General features: G+C 37.4%; 1 protein-coding gene across 3 annotated transcripts in view; it reads right to left on the reverse strand.

Annotated features, from left to right (window-relative positions):
- The window catches only part of RXFP1 (relaxin/insulin-like family peptide receptor 1), a 50598-nt gene that overhangs the window by 21036 nt on the left and 14738 nt on the right, over nucleotides 1–14824 (reverse strand). For all 3 annotated transcript variants that reach the window (XM_014945096.1, XM_014945106.1, XM_014945086.1), the window contains exon 2: nucleotides 11868–12023. In XM_014945096.1, coding sequence (XP_014800582.1) covers nucleotides 11868–12023 — 156 coding nt within the window. The remainder of the gene's footprint in view (nucleotides 1–11867; nucleotides 12024–14824) is intronic.

A 14824-nucleotide genomic window follows, 5' to 3' on the forward strand; every position in this document is an offset into this window, starting at 1 on the left:
CATGGAAATTGTTTAGTTAAATACAATTCCTCACAGACACATCTCTATAAATCTTTATATTCAAGTAAGCATGGCTACTATATCTATTGGCTTCAAAATAGGCAGGGAGAAATAAAAGATATTTACTTCTTTGCAACTTTTCCCATTCTGAAATGTCTCATTTTTCACATCCCATTACAACTCAGTTGTTTTCTCAGGTAGGTATGGAAACCACCTTGAGAGCATCTCCTGGAGCCTGCTTGGGAGCGCCAGCAGATGGAGCCTCTCTGCCAGAGATGCCTGCCTCCTCACTGCCTGAGCTGCAAAGATGTGCTGCACATGCTGATTAACAGATGTTATGAAACACTAACTGACTTCAAGCAAACTATCTTTTATCTAGTTGTTCCTTTGTTACGCATAAATTGAAAAGATAAAGGATTCAAAGTAACCCAAAATCTCTGCTTTCAGGAATTGCCCCATTAAGAGACAAGACTGACTTGAAAAGTGCCTCCTTCGCTCCAAAATTAATGTGAATTAATTTATGGCCTGCAAGAATGCCAGCTTCCCACTCAGAGAAGGTATTTAAGCGCATTTAACTAACTTCCTCAAGAGCACCTGGTATGCTCTGATCCATTGGCAGTTTTGCCAGTTTAGGGCATGAAGCAGATATTTAGAATCTGCCTAATGCATTTTGGACAAAATGAAGGATGTTGGCAAACCTGCAGAAATATTGCTGCTGCCTGTTTTAAACGCTCAGCAGAAGTTCAGTTTTAGGACTACCTGCGACAGGGAATCTGTAATTGATGGAGCGATGAGAACAGATCCTTTGCCAAGTGCTGAGCGCTATATAAACCTACTGCCCTGTCGTTAGGGCTCTAACGAGGTTTCCCCTATCGTTCTTTCTGAATATTTCACTGGAGCATGTCCATTGACTTTCATTTGCAAGACTGGATCCAGCAACTAGGACCTGAAGCAACTAGTGGGAATACAATGTATGTGGAGAAGGTAAGATTTAAGGAGAGAGGAGTCTTTCATTGAGAATTTTTAAACAGGAAATTGTAAAGATGTATTCTTGTAGTATAATCCAACCAAATAAATATTATGCAGTCAGGAATACAGTCTCAAAATATTTTTGGACTAATTGATAATTACGTTCATAGAAAGGTTGGGACAACTTTATCTGCAGATTCTGAATATATAGTTAAAAGCCATAAATTCTAATCCTCCTGTAAGCCAATGAATACATAAAGTATCATTTTTCTGCATTTCCCTGCTTCTGACACTAAAGAGCAGATAGATGAGAGTTTATTCCACCTTTTTGTATTTTTAAAATATTTTGCCATGTGACAAAGCATGTACAACAGGTGACCATTACTGCAGTTCACATCTGCAGAGAAAAAGGATGAGCAGGGCCTCCTACACTACTGGGAGGCAGTTCACTACGAAAGGGAAGTTCATCAACATTCTCAAGGAAGCCAAGAGACAGCTGTGTATTTTTTGGTGGCCACAAAAGAAAAGGGGAAAAAAAGCACAGAGAAGGGAGAACATGGCTTACTTTGTATGGGAAGCATTCCAGTTGTCTGGAATTTCTGGTCAGTTCATTTTAAATGACAGTCTTTTCTCGTGGCATTGATTTTCCTGCTTTCTACTACAAATACAAAGGCATATCTGAATATAAAGAAAGAATTTATTCAAAGTTTTCTGACCTTAAAAATGTTTGTTTTGTGCCAAGCTTTGTGCCCAAGCCTTGGACAGTCTTTATTTTATACAAACTGTTTTTTCAAATCCCAGAAGACTGCATTGTGCAAATAACTATATTTAGTACAACTGTTCGGTGAGGCACCAGCCAGAACCATAAATCACTTTGTGATGGTTTAGAGTTTATATGGTAGGCTTGTGACCTGTTTACCTCTGTCGAGATGAGGTTCTCCAAACACTTTAAGAAATGACTGGTAATAGTACTGGTCTTGAAATCCCAAATCTTTCATTTGGGGGAGTACAGCTTAGAAGAAAAATTGCTTTTTCCCAAGCCAGTTCTAAAATAGATTATGTTGGCTGCACTTCTGCAAAAAATGAAATCGAAAAAAACAAGGCACCAGCAAATCTTCCCCTACACAGGATAACTGAAGTAAGTAATTGTAAACAGTATTACAGATTAATACACTGATCCTTGCTAAAAGTTGTCAATTACCATTTCTGATGGGAAAGGAATGAGAAAGAGTATGTTAACCCTGACAAACTACAGATTTGAATAATCCTTTCAATGACAGATCCAAGAAAATATCAGCTTTCCTCAACTAAAGACACATCTCTTATTTAGGATGAGGCTTATGAACAGGACGTTATTTATACGACTCCCCTTCTCTCAGCCATGTCTTCATGGGTTATTATGCAGATAAATACTCTCAGTGAAATGTGAAGAGAAACTGTGTCACCCATTGATTTTGCCTTTGCTGTTGGTAGTCATAACCTGTGAACATATTTCTTTCTGCCAGCTGTTCAAATATACTTTTTCTTGCTGTAAGAAATGACTTCAGGCTTTTTACAAAGATATCTTTTAGTGCAACAAGGAACACCTCCAGACAAGAAGCAATTCCATTAAAAATGTTTACAGATGAAGGAATATAATTGCCCTTTTCTGCAATGTTGGGCCATACTGAGACAGTCTAATAACTTACAATAAGACCAAAACCACACCGAGATTTTACAAAGCAGAGTTTTGCAGTGCCTGGAGCATTCGATGCTGGGAGGGAATTTCACAACCCTACTTTAGATACCCAAGTGGAAAAAATGAAGAACTGGACACCTGCCAGTCAAGGCAAAGCCAATTTACCCCACACCAAGCTGTGTCACTGCACATTGACTGCATCCCGTACCTGCCGATTAATTGGAATGTAGCTTGCCTACTTATATGTGACAATGCAATCATAGAAAAACAGGCAATTAAATAAATTAAAATAAGGTTTGCACTTCTCTAGATGAGACAGATTACATGCTTACACAAGTTTGTTCTTGATTTTAAAACAATTTAGTAATTCAGTGCAACTTTTAAGAAATAAGGCAGGCTCAAATTTCCAGAAGATAAATAATAATTATCCTCTTAATATTGTAGTTTTATTCCTGTAGAACACTTACATAGGGGAGTTTTCTAGTTTATGTAACAGTATTTTTACTCCATATAGATGAATCCAATTTTCTATTCTGTTCCTCTTGAAGTATTTAAAATTTTTAAAATGTGTGACAGAATAGATTAAAATAAGCTAATAGCATGCATACATCTATAATACCTTGTGTTGCTTGAAATTCTGTTAGCAGTAAGCCACTGCTGTAAAGAACAGAAAAGACAAGTCTAGTGAAATGTAAAAGTTCCTCTTAGTTATCAACAATATTTAAAGATCTCAATAATGAAATTTATTAAAAGCCTCCAGAACTGCAGCAAAGCTATTCCATTTGCACATCAGTGTAAACCTGATTATCTCAGTGCCATATACTGTGGATGAATGGCAATGGCAGTGCCAATAAAATTTGGCCATATAGAAAAAATGTTCACGCGAATCTTGAAAACCTGATCTTTTTCCAAGTATTTGCTACATTTTGAGCATGCTGCTGATTTCCAAGTGTTTTCTTTTTGCTTCATAAACAGAATCTACTATTTAGGAATCAAAACTGAACGGTGCCTCATACATTTAGCTTTCACATTTTAAGTATGACAGAAAAAAAAGCCATGTCAAGGAAAGATGTAACTAACTATAACATTCTTCATTATTAGTATTAATTTGAAATATAAAGTTGTCAAGCTCTTCTGTAATGTCCTGAGGCAAAAATGGAAAACTCAGACCCTCTGAAATTTCTCATCCCTTATGAGCAATCTTGTAATATTAAAACATACATCTTTTGTATAGTTGTTTTGAAGCGTCCCATAGAAATTTAGATTTCTGCTATGGAAATCTAGAAGGTGATTTAATGAATCTACTGGACTGCAATAATTCTCTATTCAGTTTATAGACCTTCAAAGAAACTCACATGAAAACAGCATGACATCTATATGGATTGTTATTACTTTCATCCTGTTGAATTTTATAGGCCCTTTTAAAAAAGAGATAGTGTGTTATAACTTATTAAATAAGGCAAGCCAGTCACCCAGTGACTGCATGGCACACAGTAACAGATGAGTCCTGTGCTTTTAGAGGTAAATAGGTGCAAGACTTTAAACAGCCGCTCCCTGCCTCGGTTCTTTCAGAAACCGTTGTGAATTCCAGCCTATGAGCTAGAGAAATCTTAATGAACGTCTATAAGTGAACTTTACAGCTGGGGAGCTGAATGCTGCCTTTTGTTCGGAGACCTCTGAGGCCTGGGAGGAACACAATGGTAAATACATTTAGCCAGTGAAGGACTCCTCCAGAGAGTCAGAAACATCTTAAATTTAATCTGCATGCCTGTTCTTGCTTCACTGGACTGGAAAAAAGTGGCTATGATACTGTGATTAAAATACAAATAGAGACATACTACAACCATTGCCTAACTGCCAAAAAAACAGTTTTGCAGAACTATCAGCAGGATTGTCTAGAAGCCAAATTTCTAAACACTGAGAAAACTTGTGCTCTCAAAATAGCTCAGGCTACTTTGTTCCATTAACCACACTACATAATTAAAGAACTTGCTTGTGAAAAAAGACAAAATGAAACACCCTAGAATGGTGTACCTTCCTTTCCGCCCTCATTATTGCTATTAAGTAGAGTGGTAGTCAAATATGTAATAGTGGTCGCTGGATTTTTTAATGCTGCATTCACGGTGAAACAAGCCGATCTATAGAGGTACAAGGGTTCAATGCACATAATTTTGGTTTTGAAATTAATAAGAATTCTGGTGTTTGCACTTTTAAGAATTATTATGTTCAAATATTTTTTTATTCTAAATATGATTTATACCTGTGTTATTTGCACATAACCATTTCCTTTGTAAATTTACTAGTAATAATCAAGAACCTGTTTCAAAAACCAGTTCTGAGATGGAGCAAGAGCTATTCAGTAGTGTGAAATGACAGTAACCCTAATTTTAAATAAAGCATAAACCATATCCACTTGGTTCCAAATTAAGTTTAAGAAAAGAAGAAATAAGGCAGTCATTTACAAGAGTTAGATATTACAGACTGCATGGGAAGATACTGCATTTTCTATCTCCTGTTTTTTGTGACAAGTTGCGGGAGATCAGAACCTAAGTCTTATCATCTAGAGGAAAAAAAAAAAAAATAAAAAAATCTCTGTTAACACAGTGCTTCCAAACCATCTTATCCACTACTATTTTGGAAGGCCAGCATATGAGTCACAAGCATTGTTTTTTTGAAACATCTGAGCTTTTCATTAGTTTCCTAATTTAAGTAAGTTATGGTTCTTTGATCAATGAAGACAGTTAGAGCCTTCTCATTGATTTTGGTGGAGTCAGTCCAGGTCAGTTCTCACCAGGCTCAGCTTTGCTTCATACAATGTATTATGGCCAAAAGCCCAGGTGGTGTGACTGAAGATTTTATATGAGCCTTATTGTTTGCATTTTAGTTTAGAACAGAACACCATAAATTCAATAACTACATAGATTTTTACTGCATGTTTGGGTACAATCAAACCTTACTGGTAGTTAGGAAAAACTTTAAAATCTGAAAGCAGGACTATTTATAAAGAAATAAGTGCACCTGATTTTCAGAACCTGCAGCTACAGGATGCTGACTCATAGTGCTAAACATATCAGAGACAAAGCAGTAGTGCTTAATCTTAGACTTCAAGACATATCATAAAATACACTTTCAAATTGGTCAGGTAGGATGTAAAGTCCAGAGTTTCCCCTGAAAAGAGAAAAGCTCAGAACCTTTTAAGATCTGATTATGTTTCTATTTTCCTCCTTTTACAACTTGGTACCAGACTAAATTCAAGAGCTGATTGGTGGTTTTGGAACAAGAAACTTGAGCTAAGTTACACTGCAATTTACTGGGAGGGTTCTCCCCAAGAACTGGAGTCATATTAGCATCACAGCTAGTTTTCGGTTGAGATGAACAAATCATGCTGACTACTCAGCAGAATGGCTGGAATATTAGAGTTAATTGCAACAAAGATCTTAGAAGATCACACATAAAACCCAAATATTCAGTCTCTCAGTGATTTAAAATTTAACTGCACTGAGAATTTTTGCAGCACTTTGTAATTACCATGATACAACTACAAAATGATAACTGACCCAGTGATGTATCTAGAAGAGATAATTACACAAAAATTGTTAGACTGATAATATCACACTTTTATCATTGAACCTAACAGTATGAAAGCGTTATTCAAAGAAAGCTGACCCTTATCTAGGACAAAAGTTTGCTCACTCAGCCTCCTAAGTAGATGGCATATCAGAGAACTTTAAAATTGAAAATATAAAGTGCTTATATGTAAGTTTTAAAATTTAAATACTTAATTAAGGAGCAGAATAAGGATTTTTTTGGTCTACAGCTACTCAGAAAGTTGGTATTTTGAAAAAAAAATATTTATAGATGATTGCTGGCAATGTTATTTGTCTGCTGTCCAAATTTGTAGAGTACATTTATCTTATGATTTAACTTTTCATGTTTTTGCAATTTGTTACGTGTCAGAATTTGTTAATCTAAACAAACATGCACTTTAAGATAACAAAACACATGTGTACTCAGTGAAAAGCTATGTCACAGATACCGTTGTTCTATTATTTTTGTTTTGCAGTAATCAATTATTGTTTTTATTTACTGTTATTAGCTTAAATTTTGTTTTGTTTATCTTTAAGCATCATTGTCAAAGCAGAGATTCCAAAATGCTTCTTTCCATGAATATGTGCTTGGGAATATGTACTTGGCACTTTTACTATTCCACTGGGCTTTAAAGGGCTTTGCCTAGATATTGTTTAGAGTACATTAACAGTACTGTCTCAGCAGTAATGTCTTCTATGTAATAAATATTCTTGTTTTAGGAACAGTTCCCACGTCAACATTGCCATAGCATTAGGTGAGCAGAGTTTGCGATTCTGCCTCATACTTATCCTTCCCACTCATGTTTAAAATAGCAATGAAGTAAAAAAAAAAATACCCTAACCTCCCTTCTATAAACATCAAGTAGCTACAGAATCAAATCTTATACCTGTCAATAAACAGTAAAAGGTCTCTCCTGGAAAATTAGGCTGAAGCCATTATGTTTGATCTCAAACATAGTCTCAGTAGATCAAAAAAATGTCAAACTCCCTGTTCTGCCAACTTGAGCTTTAATCAAGTTTTGGGCACAGAAGGATGCTGGATTTGCTATATTTTTTTTCCACGTATTTTGCGTTTTGCTAACATACAAAAATAATTCCAATTAAATGTGATACAGACTAAACTGTTTAACAATGCACTTGGTCTTTTCAAGAACTCAGTGTTTCAGAAAGGATGAGCACAGAACAGAACAGCAGAGAAAAATTTACTGCTGTACTCAAGCCTAAAAAAGGAAAGTCCTCAAAACCTTAAGCTTTTATGACAAATTATGAAACTTTAAATTAATGATTTTTATTTAAAAATACCATATTCATTACAAATTTGCAGACACACCCACTTCTACTTGATATGTTTTCGAGTTCAAAAGGTATGATTGTATTTTCTATGCACATTTAAGGTTACTGATGGTAGTTCAAAAAGCTTCCCATCACTTTGGGCATGATAAATCGCCAGCTGCCTCCTCTTACTGCAGTTTACTACATTGCCTCAAGCCCTTCTCCATCAGGATATCACAGACAGTATTTTATTGGTTTTGGAAACTCAACTAGGTGAGAAAGGCATGCGAGTTTTCAAAGACAAGTGGCTTCACTCTGCTGTAACATACCAGCTGCAATTCACCCCTTTCCAGAAGTGGAGAAAATGCTGAAAGTGAGCTGACCAGGGGGATGTCCACACCCTGAGATTAAACACAAACACAGCAGTCTGAGACCACGAGTCTGTTCCTAACTCTGCCTACAATCCTATTTTCAAGTCATTTCACTTCTCTGGACCTTAGATTTATGTCTATTATTTGGACATAGTGAGCATGGTGGAAGTGAAAGAAGCAGCAGATTTGAAGAAGGCACCATGAAGCCAACCTTTACGTGCCTGGGTTGGATGCGAATGGTAACTACAGCACATCTGAAAACACATCTCAGCAAGGATTCAGTTTAGTGTGAAATATTGATCATCATGTTTTACTGTTACGGGCCTGCACGGCATGAAACTGGACTAATATTGCAAATAATCTTAAAGATTACAATGATAAATATCTATAGGAACGAAGAGGGGAACGAGAGAACTTCACTCATTAAAAGAGGAAAAGGACAGAATTGCTACAAGATAGTGGGAGTGACTAGTTTCAGTATTTTCAGGGGTTCCTATCACGTTGGTCTCTTTTGCACTGATGCCTTTTACTTTTTGTTTCAAAGGCATTTATTTACTTTTACTCTCTTGGAAGAGCTAGACGAGCTTTTTAAGCTCATTGCCTCTCTGCTTGTTTCATTCACTGATGTCTCTTAAAAGTGCTATTTCAGTAATTGCAGTTGCTGTTAATATTCACCACACTTAGGGGCTTGCATTGAACATATTGAACAGCTGGAGTTTGGATTTTCTTATGTTTAAAGTACCTGGGGTTTTTGGAGGGTGGTGGTTTGGTTTTTTTTCGGTTGGTTTTCTTTTTTCTTTTTTTCCCCCCCAAACAGCAGTATTATGGTTTTCAAAATAAGTATTCTGTGTTGGGTTGGTTTCCCCCCTCCTCTTCTCCTTCATCAATATCATAATTTTCACAGAAAAAAACTACTGTCCATGACAGATTTTTGCGTTGTGTTTCCTTATGTCAATATACTGACTTCTACATAAGATATATGCAGGTCTTCACTATAACCTTCTTCTGTAAGCTGAAGATAGTGCTTTACCATTACTGAAGAAATCATTAGTAGAGAAGTTGCTTTATTTAGCTGTGTTTGAGATACGTGCATTAATAAAAAAACCCCAAAAACTAACCAAACAAAAACCACAAACCAACTCCCCCCCCAAAAAAAAAACCCAAAAGTATTTCTTAATTCCTTTGAGGTTCTACAATGATTTTTTCCTTCCCCACACTATGTCAATATACTGACTTCTACATAAGATATATGCAGGTCTTCACTATAACCTTCTTCTGTAAGCTGAAGATAGTGCTTTACCATTACTGAAGAAATCATTAGTAGAGAAGTTGCTTTATTTAGCTGTGTTTGAGATACGTGCATTAATAAAAAAACCCCAAAAACTAACCAAACAAAAACCACAAACCAACTCCCCCCCCCAAAAAAAAAACCCAAAAGTATTTCTTAATTCCTTTGAGGTTCTACAATGATTTTTTCCTTCCCCACAGTTGTTGGGTTGAATGTTGTAGACTTGCCATCTCAAAGCTCTGATCCAAATTTATGCAAGATGAAAGTGTACAAGAATTTAGAAGTTGAGCTACCTGGAGTATCTTGTGGGTAAGATTAAAATTTCTAATGTTACTGCATGCAACAATTACTACACTGGAATAATTTCATTTTGAATTGCTTTTCTGTTTACCAGGAGTAACTACTTTAACTGGAAAGTAGGTTGTAAGCGTAAAAAAATGGGTAGAAGTAACCAGATGTAACTGCTAGCGTAAGGCAGGCATACTGAAGTCATCCTGGGAAACTGCAGCAAACAGCCGGATGGTCTCTTTGTCTTGGGAGCTAATCAGTGAGGCTTCCTTTCTTGGTTTTTAAGCAAGATGAATTGTAACAACACAGAGCTATCCCATAAAGACCCCCACTCTTACTACAGTGTAGGGGCACTGCAGAAAATCCCATCAGGATGTTCCATATTCTCAGGCAAGGAAGCAACTCTTCCTTTATTGGAACAACAACGTTTGACTGCAACAACAATTTTAGAGAAAACATAATTGCTGGATATGACCTTAATGCATTATACATGACATAGATTTCTCAATGAGACTATCAGGCCAAGATATGAGAAAAACACTGATAGCGTAGGTTTCCTAGTAAGCCAATACAATAATTCTTCATCCTTTGTAATTTAGGCTTTCAGAAATTGAAGCTAACTCATTCTTGAATTACTATACCCAGAAGAGGATTCAATATCACAGCTGAATTGTCTTGCAGGCTATACTGTCCTGTACATCCCATTACAAAACCGTGTATGCCCTAATTGCCATTTGAACGAGCTGCACAGTTTAGCAAGTCCTTGCATGTAGACTCTCTGGTACTATACAGAACTGAAACAAGGATAACCCAACTGTTTATGGTGCTTGGACTTCTCAAACATAAGAGGGTTCCACAGTCAGCAATTTCTGCCATTGTAGGGCAGGACAATTACAGAAGAAGAATAGAATGAGAGCCAATTTTGTTCAGGATTTTGATTACAGGCGTCAGACAGTCTGCTTATGGCATCAGTAAATGACATAAAACTAGAAAATGCTTTGGGTCAATTAGATGTGATTAGAATTAGAAGTGACTTTCATATGGAGTAAACCACTGAAATTCAATAGGTGTAAGAATAAGATACTACACATAGGTACAAAAATCAGCTCCACAGAGACAGAGTGAGAACAACTATTTTCGAAACCTCACTGACTTTGCTGAGAACGCTTGAAAAACTACCGTATTTTCTTTGAAATTTCTTTCAGAAAATGTCTTTTGGTATATTTAGCTTGAAACTTTCACTTCATATTCCAATTCTTTCCCTCCCAACCCTGAGCTCTGATGGCAGCATCCCTGGCTGGAGCAGGCAGACTGTTCACCTGCCTGGCTCTGGGGAGCTGGAGGCGGCGTGTGGGGCAGGGAGCCGTGCGTCTGGCTGCTCTCCATGGCTAGAGGCAGGCTACTAAGGAATAGGAAGTCTAGCTTCCCCATCTGCCGTGGATCAGCAGCTCTGGAGAGTAGCTCTGAAACTATCCAGCTGACAATACCAGTAAATAAAGTGTGCTAGGGCCAAACTTCTCTCCCTGCAGTCACAGCTCACAACCAAATGGCTAAGATCTCTTCTCACAAGATATAGGGAGGCCTTTCCCAGACTATCCCAGGTTCCTGCCACCCTCTGAGCTGTGTCCAGGCACTGTGTGAGAGATGCTGCTCAGCACAGATTAAAGCAGTGCTGAGGCCATCCTCACAAACAAGCAGCGTGGACAGGTAAATGCCAGTGCAAAGCCCATGCCCTCGCCCTACTCAGTTTGCAGCTGGGACAAAGCCAACAAACCAAGTCAAGTTCACTGTAGTACCACCCAGTGGGGCCAGGAGTGACAAGAATCACAACAGCAGCAGTGGCAGCACTGGCCTCACGGTTTGTATTCCCTCAGACTTTGACATTTCCAAACCATGAAGCTTGTACAGCACACTCAAACAGTCAAGGTTATTCTCCTGAGTTAGGACATAAAAGATTTCTGAAACAACTTGAAAATTCCTCTTAATTGCATTTCTCAAGCAACTTAAAATGTCACATTAAGCTTAATATAAACTCTGTTAGCGCATATGTCTACCTTTCCTCAGCAGAGATTTTTGCTAGGTCATGTCTGTTCATACGTACACATCAAAATGACACACGCAAACAAGTTCAAAGCAGGGATAAAATCAGATAAACTGATACCGTACACAAACCGTCTGTCCATATGTACACATCAAAATGACACATGCAAACAAGTTCAAAGCAGGGATAAAAATCAGATAAACTGATACCGTACACAAACAAAAACGTGGTCCTTCCTTGCCAGCAAAACTAAATACCTGCTGAATCCTCTGCAAAACATTTAACTTCCTTCTTGCTAACACTCCGCAACTCTCTGCTCAGGGTGAGCAGCACACGGGTTTCAGCGACACAAAGCAATGGCTCAGCCACCTACCACAGTTGTCTTCGTCGGCCCGATTCCCGCAGTCATCCTCACCATTGCAGTGAAGCTGTTGGGGCAAACACTTTGTGATATTGCCACACGGAAAGTAGCCCAGGGGACACCTGACCTCCACTCCGGAAACATGATCTTCCAAAGAGTCACGGATGACTAAATAGAAACAAAAAGAATATTCTTACTTTAACATATGCTCTTGATGCTTAAGATCATTGAGATTATGCTTTTATAAATACTTATTTGCATTTGAATGTGAATATCAAGTGATAAATACATATTAGTTCATTGGACATGCAATTACAATAGTATATTAAATTAACTTGGCAAGAAACATTTATATCATCAGCTAATTAAAATTTGCTTTGTTATAAAGCAACCAGGTGATTCCTCCCCACACATCCTAGGAATGAGACGGAAATGCTAATCATGCGAGACAAATGGCCTAAAGCCACTATTTAAAAGGATTGTTTCGCTTTGCACTAGAAATTAATTTATTATAGCAATATACCAGATAAGCTATGCAGATATGGATTATATTAATTTGTGCTGAAATTTTAGACCTAAATAGATAAGTCTTCTTTAGACAAAGTCAGAATGACGTATTTTTAAATGTATTCCCATTTTAAAGCAATTAATAGATGTAAACTGATCAAGGATCAAAGAACAAGGAAAGCAAGATCAAATCTGTGACACCGTTTTGCTGAAGAATAACTATGGAGATGTAAAGATGCCATTATAAATCCTTTGGAAGAGTTCTCAGCCTGGTCCAAAAAATGTGGATGGATTGTTCAGAAATTTAAATAGACAGATGTTGTTCCGCTAAGCACATGCTTAATAGGAAGTAATTTCACGGAATACAGGGACTTCATTCAAGCGGTACTGAGGGAAAAGGTAGCAGGAAGCCTATGAGGGACAGACAGAGCAGCTGGACTCTACCTGTCCTCTGTTCCTCAGCTCTCTGTGCTACAGCAGCTCCATTTACCCACACTTGCAGATGCATGATGCCTTACAAGTTCCTCCAGTGCACCTGAGGAACAAATTCTGCCACCAACACTTTTCCAGGTGCGACCGATCTACTGCTTTTGTAACAGGTTGCAGTGTGCCAGCTCAGATTTCTTGTTGTACAAGATCAACTTCTTCCCAGGAGCATGCAACGGAGAGAGTTTTAAATTACTCTACAATGCAATTTCTTCAGTTTCCGATTGGAAACAGAAAAGTATCATCAGCACAGAATGTTACCTAGTGCTCTTTGCACTCCCAAAGCTTCAGCGAAGTGCCATTCTGCAAGGGCCTGCTAATTTAATTTTTGAAGTACTTAAAAAAAGGAATGTCAGTTCCTCAATATAGCTAGCATTTGAGTTAGTGGATGCAGTCACAAAGTAAAATATATAACTGCCAATACAAATAATATTTTAAGTTTCATTGCTGCCTCAGAGCACTTGAAATACTCTATACAAAATTCATTAACTTTGATGTGATGCTTGTTCAGACAATATATTCACATGTTAAACCCCTGAAAACATTTACAGCTCTTTAAAATTGAAATGCAGGAGCAACATCTGGAGGAAATTCCGGGATAAACATTCTGTTACTTCCATATGCACAGAATTGTCTTTGCTGTCAGATGCATCCTGCATAGAAAGTCACATATTCCAGCTAACAATCACCACGTGATTTTGAAAAGTTGATTTGTTTTTATCTGCAACTATAAAACCTATGCACTTGCTCGAAGAGACTTTTCCTTTTGGTCACTATCCCTCCACCGTATAGGTACCAAAAGTAAGGCTGTACTCCAGTCCTCGGATGAATTCACTCTTGCATATTGATAAAACTCTCTGCTGTTCTGTGCCTGTATTCAGAACATTATGTTTCATCTGCAATTATGTTGCATCCAAAAGCAAGTAGCAATAAATAAATCAATCAGTTTTACACAGACTCATGGTACAACATTAAGCAATCAGCGTATGTGTAGTACTTAGTGTCTAATGTGTCCTGCTGTAAAAAGAAATCACAGCCAACTGAGGCTCCCTTCAGTGCAGTTATCTAACAGTCTGAGCAACTACTGAGACACCTGGTGAAAGACAACATGGAAAAATCAAACATAAATGGAAAACAAACAAACAACCCCTTGTATTTTGCCAAGATGTTTTCCCTACAGGTTGGAGACATTCAGACTGAGCTGAACTTTTGTGCTTAAAGGGGCTGATCTCCATGCAGTTTAAATTCCAAATGATAGTGTTTATCTTCTCACAGTACCATTCAATGGCTTTTCATTGCATTTCCAGTAATTATTATTAATTACTCAAACAGAACTAATCCCTGAACTAGTTAATGAATTTTCTTTCTGTCATGGTTTAGAAATCATTCTTTGTAAAAGAGTACGTGGTCCCTCACTGTGTTTAGCGTTTGAATTCTCTGTACATGTATAGCCTTGATGATATCTGTTCTAAATATCTGTGTTACTAATTTTTTTGCTATGTCAGATTTCTAGCATGTAAATATCTGTCTGGGAAAGAAGATAACAAGGTATCAACACTTAGCAATTTCATCCTAGTCAAATCATTGAAAGCACTGGTCTTTGTCCACTGACTTGTTAACATCACTTTGTTTATGCAGAAAAGGACAGAAGTTTGGACCCTGCAAATTGCAGGAGATTTATGAATGGAAAACCCCACACCCCTCTGAGGAACTACTTGGCAAAGCTGACAAAGGTAGTATTAAGTCCCGGTCTGATTTGTCCAGGAGATAAGAGAGTAAAATCCTTTGTAAAACGCTAGATAATGTTCAAATGTTTCTCTTTCGGATTAAAAGAAATTAAAATGGTGTCTTTTATGCATGGAAAATGGCTAAAGATAGTACAGCAACAACAGCAACAAAATCCCATGCTTCTTATTTTGCAAATACAAACTGTACTGAAACCAGAGTTTATCACGCCAAGATAATGACCTATCATG

The sequence above is a fragment of the Calidris pugnax genome, unplaced genomic scaffold, assembly GCF_001431845.1.
Source record: "Calidris pugnax isolate Ruff unplaced genomic scaffold, ASM143184v1 scaffold15, whole genome shotgun sequence".
Taxonomy (NCBI): Eukaryota; Metazoa; Chordata; class Aves; order Charadriiformes; family Scolopacidae; genus Calidris; species Calidris pugnax.